General features: G+C 42.5%; 1 protein-coding gene across 1 annotated transcript in view; it reads left to right on the top strand.

Moving 5' to 3' along the window:
• The first annotated feature begins 1,663 nt into the window (after positions 1–1,663).
• LOC106813948 (serine/threonine-protein kinase B-raf-like) overlaps positions 1,664–9,206 on the top strand; it is a 20,724-nt gene continuing 13,181 nt past the window's right edge. The window contains exons 1-5 of the mRNA XM_014818197.1: positions 1,664–1,786; positions 3,995–4,096; positions 5,028–5,270; positions 6,569–6,672; positions 7,346–7,454. Coding sequence (XP_014673683.1) covers positions 1,673–1,786; positions 3,995–4,096; positions 5,028–5,270; positions 6,569–6,672; positions 7,346–7,454 — 672 coding nt within the window. The 5' untranslated portion in view covers positions 1,664–1,672. The remainder of the gene's footprint in view (positions 1,787–3,994; positions 4,097–5,027; positions 5,271–6,568; positions 6,673–7,345; positions 7,455–9,206) is intronic.

Raw genomic sequence — 9,206 nt, 5'->3', positions numbered from 1 at the left:
ATCACGCTTGACGTTAAAATAAAATGATTTTTCACGCTAACGCTAATTTCTAGAGGGGAATCACGAGTCACGCCAGGCCAAAAATCACGCTTGACGTTAAAATAAAATGATTTTTCACGCTAACGCTAATTTCTAGAGGGGAATCACGAGTCACGCCAGGCCAAAAATCACGCTTGACGTTAAAATAAAATGATTTTTCACGCTAACGCTAATTTCTAGAGGGGAATCACGAGTCACGCCAGGCCAAAAATCACGCTTGACGTTAAAATAAAATGATTTTTCACGCTAACGCTAAAATATATGGCCATTTCACGCTTCACGCTAAACCCCATCGGCACCCTCTTGTAAGCACCCACCGGTGGCGTACAACCCCCCCCCCTGGCGTGTCAACGGGTATTGCGTTATAACACTCTTTTGGTTTTGGCTATAATTTCAATAATAATCACCCGATTTATTCATGAAATAGCTCAAATGATTCGTAGATTCATATACTATACTATTCTAGAAGCAATTTATTGAGTGTAGCTATCTTTAAGTTGTAATAAAATAAGGTTGAAACAAATCTCAAATAGGCCTAATGTCAAAAATCATCGTAACTGCCGTCTTGTTAACATAGTGTATTTGCCAACTAAATAAGGTGCATTTTGACATATAGCATGCTCATGCAGACTAGATAATTTTTGATATATCGGTCATTTAATATACTAGTGGAAGAAAAATATTCATTTTTGAACCATTTTATTGTTTCAACCTTATTTATTTCAACTTAAAGATAACGACACTCAATAAATTGTTTCTATAATATTAGTATAGATCTCTACGAATCTACGAGGCCTATAGGCCTACTAATTTCTCCAATTTTGTTTCCTTTATCTCTGTGGTACTCTGATATTAGCTAATGATACTAACTTGGGAACTCGTGAGGTTCCCCTTTGTGATAACGCTGATAAAGGGGTACTTTCAAATCATTCCATCCGGTTTACCCCCAAGGTACTGTACTTGATCCATTGTTGTTCCTATCCTTTATAAATGATTTGTTGGCCAAAACTGACTCGATCTTCTACTTCTACTCGTCTCTTTACTGGCGACTCCGTTTAACACGCACTAACTCCAATGAGGAGGATCAGTTAGCCCTGCAAAGTATCCTTACTCGTGCTGAGAAGTGGGCAACAAATTTGGGTATACTGAAAATGAAAAATTCTTGATTGGCCTCGTGTTCGCGTCCACTTCCACCATACAAAACTTATAACGTTTCATAAAAAAATTTCATAGTTAGGTGAAGATTGGCATTCCCTCTTGATTTAAAGCCAATTCGTAGCACTCAATCATTTGAGCGTGATTATTGCTTTCATAATGTGCCATCTTCAAATGTTAACTTCATCGTTTCTGTCGTCCCATCTTGGAATTCTCTTCTTTCCCATTTGGTTTAATTACAAAATTGAAGCCTTTTCTACTGCGATCCGCAATATAGATCTGTCTATTTTATCAACTTTGTCGCCTTCTGTCTTCGATGTAGTCCCTTCGGCTTTAAAGAATAATTTTTATGAGGTTATGAGGTTTTACTTAGCCCTCTGCTTAGCCCAATAACAGTGTATTATTCGTTACATGTCGTACCGAAAGGTGTCGCTCCGATGTCACTGCCCCAGATTAGAGGTCACGTGGATTAACCAATATGGCAGCGGTGAAATCACCATCTCTTAATGGATCTGTGCCGAATTTATCTTCATCGTATGGCTCTTCATTAGAAGATGTTGACTTATTTGAAGCAACCACACTACAGGACGAAGTATGCAGCGCTTTTCTATAAAGTTTCATCTGTGTTATTTGGTTCCAACTCGTGGAAGATGGTGGATGATTGAGATAACCAACTCGAGCAAAAAATGTTGTTGATTGACTGGTCTATCTTATGCAGTTGCCGAAAAATGTTATTCGTCATACTAGTTATATCCAAACGTACTGCCTGCACATGTAGATCACAAGAATAAGTAATTTAGTCTCCGGTCGAAGGACCGAAAATTTGTATCTTGTATACTAATTCTATATATACTAAAAGTAAAAAGTAATATAGTAATAACACTGTTACCGTAATTATAATTATAAATACTATACTATAGTAATAGTAATAGTATTAATATTTCAGTGACAGTGTTAGATTTGTTTATCGTTGCACGGAGTCTATATCGATGTGTATCAATAAGATAACAGTGCTGCCGTCATTAGTTGGAGGTGCATATGTGACTATTTGGGGGAAATTTATTGCTACGTACCAAAAACCACAATGTGCATAACATCAACTATTAGTATAGTTCTGCTGCTACCCCAGAATCATGCCAAAGTCCCAACAGTATTGTACTTTTCGTCATGGCTGACAAAGGAAAGTAAATTGTTTGCAGTCTCAGTTATAGACATTTGTGGATAATACTAACTATGACACAAAGAGAGAGAGAGAGAGAGCGAGAAAGAGAGCAAGAGACAGACATAGAGAGAGGGGGGAGAAAGGGAGAGAGCTGGGGACTTTTTGTTTTGAGCCGGAAGCTAGAACAATATGGCAGTCAATTAATTAGTGTGATGTTGTATCAATTGCTGTTTGTCTAATTAAACTAAATTACAATTTAATATCTTTAATCACCTGTCTTGATCAGTATTACAGTAATAAGAAGCGGCGTTTCTTTGGAGTTTTCCTATGTGAACGTGACCCCTTTGTAAAAAATTATTATTTGGCAATGTTTTCTAGTAGGGCTTGCCATTTGTTCGCATGATGGTAGCTAGTCGTGATGGGAGCAGCTGTGTGAGTTTTTAATGTAGTGCTGGGGATCAACCTACCAAGTTCACGGCCTTGTATGTAATACACATTGAATCGCAGGCGATTTCACCCACCTTTTAAAATTAATCGGATTATGGCATGTATAACACTGTTGACACCAGTCGAAATGAAGTCCCGTTGTCGAAATTAAGTTCCGTTAGGAACTAACTCGGAAGCGATCATGAATGCTTAGTGATAGTAGCAGGGAAAGGCTCTGTTGGGGCTGAAAGTAGGGCTAGGGTTGAATTTCACCATGACATTGATATAATGCGTAGAGGTTGCTCTCTTTGTCGTATCGTTTCTGAAAATTGATAGATGTCTGTGGCAATAAACAGTGGTCGGCCATCTGGTTTGCTGCTGTGCCTTTCCATGATGAATATCTTATTGTCTGTCTGTTCATCGTTCCCCTCACTAAAAAGTGTTGATAAAATGTGAGTTGCCTTGGTTTTCTTTTTTTATAGAAAATATTTGCCCTGGTGTGCCTACTTTGAAAAGAATATTAACCTTGATGTCCATCCAGTTTGTCATGAATCTTAAATCTTTGATATATCCATTTGTAATTTCCATCATCTAGAAAGTGATGGAAACTGTGCTGTGGTATTGGTGAGCGCTGAAGAAAATGGGATGTTATTATGTTTGGTTGTGGAAATATATTAAAATTTGGCACATGTCTGATGTGATGACTGGGAGTCAATAACATTTGCTTTATGCTAAAGTCTAATTTATGCTAAATACTAGTCATTGATTGGGCAGCACGAGAGTCGAAGCTTGTATTTGGTTAAAATCACGTGGTCACGGAAAGTGGATGTTTTACGTCCTTGGAAACTCGTGGAAACACGTTTTACCATAGGCAGGGTGTTAGCCAGGGAAAAAATCAGGGAGTCTCACCATCTGAGCGAAGCGAGGATGCTGCGGGCGCGAAGCACCAGAGGGGGGAGGGCCTTACCTTAAAATGGAGGAAATTTAGTCTGAAATGCCAAAAAGATGGGAAACTGATATGATTTTATATTCTTATAAGTACTGTTGTCACTTATACAAGGTGTATATTATATATAATTGGGCCGCCCTCATGCCGTCTCTATAAAATTTCATCCGTCTCATCCAAGAATAGGCCGTCCAAAAGACGGGTAGATGGGTCTCTGGCTAACACAATGACCTTAGGCATAAAAACCCCTTGTTTCACTTCTGCAGGTTCGAAATATACAGAGCGTCATTCGGCTGACGAAGGAGAACCTGGAGCAGCTGAATGCGACGTTTGCTGATGCTGTACATCCGCCGTCGATGTACCTAGCTGTGAGTATAAACGACCAACATGCTCCTCAGGGTTGCTCCTCAGGGTTGCTCCTCAGGGAAAATTAGACAAAGGAAGTAATGGCCAGTTTAAGAGAAAAAAACGCGCACAATGGATTCAAAGGCATGCCGTAGGCACCCATGCGGACGCTGCAGGCTGAAACGCATAATGCATAAACGCACATGGCAGTCTAAATATGCCAGAAGCACGTGGTGATCTATTTATTTTTGGGTTGACACTATTTTGACAACGGCGGGTAAGTATAGGAACATTTTCACAACGGCGATGTTAAATTTGACAACGGCGGTGCGCCACTGTGCCTCTTATGAGTAAGAAACCCAGCTTCTTGCTACCCACAGTGGACTGGTCACAAGTTCACAACACATGTATGCATCTTGCTTGCATACTTTTATCATATTCACTGTCGGTTAATTATTTGACCTGGTCTACCTGGAAGTGAGTCATAGTTACTGTATAAATTAGCATTTCAATAGACATGATAGAAGCATTCTCAAATGCCCCTTATCAAAGATGTGCATCAATTAACCATTTAGCATGCACACATGAAAAATTTAAATAAGCTGATCTAGTTTTACCGACCTAGCTGTGATATCCAAGTGCAGCATGGTTAGTTCACTCAGACAAATCGGTCGTTGAACAGTAATGGTTACGGCAGACCCAAATGATTTAATTACGATTCCTGTTCATCAGCAGCGACCTTCAATGTAATTGGCATAAATTGCGAGCATTCGATAATATCGAAAGTATTTCGGATTTTCATTTTGGCTTCTGTTAATCATGTGCAGTGCGCAGCGCATTGTTGCAAACTATAGTTATCTATTACTTTCATTGTATTGCGCACTCAGCTCTCACTGGCAGACACACTCACGAGTGCTTGTTGTGACGCATTCGTCTGTGTACGTTTCCTTGCAGGAATATGAGGAACTAACGAACAAATTGAACGAGTTGCAAATGAAGGAGCAGAAACTTCAAGAACAGATCAGCAATGGAAGGGCGTCGCCCGTCCTCCCGTCCCTTCCGCCTGAGCCACCCAACACACCCTTGCTGCTCTCTCCCGGTGGCAGTGGTTACAGCTTTGGAAGCCCAAAGGTGGCGCCACGTTCGCCGCTGAGATCTTTTATTCGGGCACACCTACCTAATCAGCAACGGACATCTGTAAGTACATCTGGATGCGATTCCTTCTTTTCATCAGATAGCTCTTTCTTATCCTCTAATCTCTTTAATCTATTTTCTTATTTCTTATTTATTCAATCTTTTATTTTATTTGTTATTTCTTTAATCTCTTTTTTATCTCAATCGCATCTGTTTGTGAAACGTGTGTCTACGACCTTACTTTGTGTCCATGCAGTTGCTTTCAACAGAGGTTCCAGTACGATCCACTATAATTCACGACCCCCATGGGGGTCATTTGGGGTTTTCCCAGGGGTCATGAAGGTGTCATAAATGAAACAAATCCATTTAAATTCCATATAAATCGGGCTGGTTTTTTTAAAATTGTTGTTTCAGGGGTCACAGTACTGACCAAGAATGTCTGATGGGGTTGTGGGGTCAAAAAGGTTAAGTACCACTGTTCTAGGAGATGGCAGACTGCATTTTATAGTTTATATTGCTCACCATATGCGATATCTGTCAGGTTTCAGAAGGTCACATTGTTACATGTCACTGGACGTTTAGAAATTTGGCTATTTATTCAATAAGGCTACCAGCTAGGATCTTTTTAAACACCGCTAAAGAACGTGTCAAAGAACGCTTGCTGGCAACTGCTGTTCAGTGTATCATCCAGATCTAGTACTAGCCAGCCAGACTACCAGACTTCATGGTAAGGCAGCCAATTTCAATGGAAAGTAACTGCTAGGTAGCGTTTTAGTGAGAATATGCCGGCTCTATATTCTACAGTACACAATCTATTATCCGAAACCGTTGGGACCAGACACATTTCGGAATTCGGAATTTTTTCGATTTCGGAATGGTAGTAGAGTACAGATATACATACCAGTGAAAAAAATACACGGGGGCTCGGGGCGATTTAGCTCCCGAAATGCCAAAAAGAGCCCCCGGAAATTTGCATAGAGTTCAATGCAAACCAAATTTGAGAGTGCTATTTTCATGCACGCGAGCTTGAAAAGTAGCCCCCGACAAATAAATTTTATTTTTTCCCTGATACATACCGTATATCCTGCAACTAGCCAGTACCAAAACCCAAGTTTTCAAGAGGCCAAGTGCTGTGCCGATACAGTACAATATGTATGAATAAAGCCAAACACATTAATACTCGTCGGCTTGAGCTTTGGCGCCAAACGCGAGTCTTGGTGTGCAGACAACCGCTACGAAAAAACTTTCGGTTTTCAGAGTTTTGGATAATAGATTGTGTACTGTATTACTTTATCATTCAAGCCCACCAATCTATAGTAAATCATATTGAATATGTACATTCAAATGTCTCTCGTCAACAGGTGAGCGTGCGTCCGGGCGTCACGTTGCGTGAAGCGTTGTCAAGGGCGCTGAAGCTGCGCAAGCTAACACCGGAGATGTGTCGGGTCTGCGTGCGCGGCACCAGGTGAGTGCACCAGCAGGGAGCACTGCCGGTGCTGTCGAACGGCAGTTGGAAGGCTGCGCTGGCCTGTTTCTATCTTTACGCGTGTGTGCAAGTAGCGAAATACATGAATCGAACCTGTATGTAAGGACAAATCAAGGAAAATGGCTAGACATGGCCTTTCTGTAGAGGTGGCCACCAACACTCGCCACGTAATCTGGTGAGGGCGCCGGTGGTGGTGCGGTGTGCATGCATGACAGTAGTGTTGGGAAACGCTTGGAATTTCATCATCGATCATCGGTTGCACCCAACCGATCAATGATCGATGATAATCGGTTGAATGTTATTGATCGCGGCTACCAGATATTGAAATATATCATATATCATAGAATACATGTTTTTTTTATAATACAATATTCTAAAAGCTATGTAACAGTATTACACTTGCTTATGTTTGGCGTAGGTTAGATTTAAGCTGTCAAGTAACCAAAAAAACACACAGAAATGAAATAAAGTCATTTCATCAATGTTTGCACATTTCATTTTTTTTTAAAGTTGATAATCGATTATATATTTTCATAATCGAGCGTTTAGTCGGTTGCTGCAAACGACCGAATTTCGATTATAATCGATCATCGGGACATGACTACGTGCCGGTGACTACATGGTGTCGTTGTTGTCGTTGTCATCGTTGCAGGGCGTGGGTGTCGTGGGATGTCGACCTCACAGAGCTGGAGAGCCTCGAGATCGAGATTGAGCTGCTCGAACTCTTCGCGCCGATCACGACACGCATCTCGCACAACTTTGTAAGTACGGCGTCGCGTGGGTCGATGCGCCCCCTGGTGGCGGGCCAGCAGGAGGAGCAGAGTGGGTGTTAGTTGCAGTGGCAGTGCTAGAGGCAGGTAGTGGTGGTCCGGTAGCTATAAAAGCGTCACAAGAACGCGGTTCAGGGGCTAGTAGAGAGGGAGAAAGGTCGAGCTTAAACAGCTGAATGTGCGCGGAATGTGTAAGAAAGAATGTGGCGCAATGTGCATCAATAACTGCCGCAATGTATCAAAATGTGTAAAAAATGTGCTACTAAACAGCGGAATGTGTAAGAATGTGGCGCAATGTGCATCAATAACTGCCGCAATGTATCAAAATGTGTAAAAAATGTTATACTAAACAACGAAATGTTATACTAAACAACGAAATGTGCTACTAAACAGCGAAATGTGCTACTAAAAGTTGATATTTGAGAGGAGGCGTGCCTAAGGCACGCAGTCCTAGGTTAGTCCGGGGACATATGCCCCCTCCAACCTGGAAAATTTTGAAATATGTGATGGTTTCTCCTGCATTCTACGGCAATTTGAGAATATATATAAATTCAGGAATTATTTTTATTTTTGGCCCCATTTTACTATAGTATCATAACATTAGTCAGTGGCTAAACGGGATTGCAACCTCCCCCCTCACACACACACATCCGCCCACCCACCCACGTAGATCCGCCACATTTCCATCAGCATCATCATAGGCAGCCGCAGTGTCTATGCTCTTGGTCCAGGAATAATTGTGGATATGAACAGGGATCGGCGAATGCGGCTATGGGGTTGGGACGAGTGGGGCAGAAGTATTCGACGAAATACGGTTGCAACCCGATGGATTATTGTAACAGGGTTTTCTACTGTGACGTTTTCTTATCGTTAGATCTCTCGATTTTTCGGGCTATCGTTGGCCGTGACTGCTTTGCTATCGTTAGTCGCGTCTCGTCCCGTAAAGCACGTCGAGCCTTACTTGATTCGGACAGAATCAGAAGTCTGTGGAGGATGACTCGTCGATGTGTACAACGTCGATAACCAAGACAGGACAGCGAGTTACAGAGAACGAAGGCTTTATTTACAAAACGCGGGCGGCGTCTACACTACGCCCGTCACCGTGCTGGCCCATGAGGCCGCACGCGCGCTCTTAACTACGCGCTATCACAATCGCTCGCAATCCACGTAGTTTCCGCGGACGGTTCACGTAACGAACACGACAGTCGCAGCCTTGAGGTGAGCAGCACACGTTACGCCGTCAGCGTTCAGTTGCTCGACTTTCGTTACCGTGCTAAGCCTAGACTGCAAACTCGTGCTCGTCTACGGAACTCGTTGTTATACACGTGTAGCCATCACGCGTCTCGTTGTGAAGAAGACCACGTGCGCCCGTTGAAGCGGCTTATATATCCTCGCGCCTTCTGGGTAATTCGTCTCGCTCCGCGGGAAGAGACGTGATTTCACCATCACTACATTCCTCGACAGAGGTCGCGGAGAAGGCACGCAAGACTAGCAGGGAACTAGCCGTATCTGCCACACTACCATCTGCTATAACTTAATAGGTGTGTGGGATGATAATGACTGTAGGGTAAAGCTGGTGGTGATCGAAGTCCCATATCGATGTATAGACGAAGTAGCCGACGTGTATTTATTCAGAGGATTCATCACACGGTGCAGTGTGCAACTATCAGAACTGCCGAGAGAGCGGCCGAAGGCCGGCCACACTGGCTCGACCTTTCTCCCCCTCTACTACCGGCCACGAAC

The sequence above is a fragment of the Priapulus caudatus genome, unplaced genomic scaffold, assembly GCF_000485595.1.
Source record: "Priapulus caudatus unplaced genomic scaffold, Priapulus_caudatus-5.0.1 Scaffold848, whole genome shotgun sequence".
Taxonomy (NCBI): Eukaryota; Metazoa; Priapulida; class Priapulimorpha; order Priapulimorphida; family Priapulidae; genus Priapulus; species Priapulus caudatus.
The sequence above is the reverse complement of the archived record's forward strand: the minus strand, read 5'-3'. Positions and strand labels throughout refer to the sequence as shown.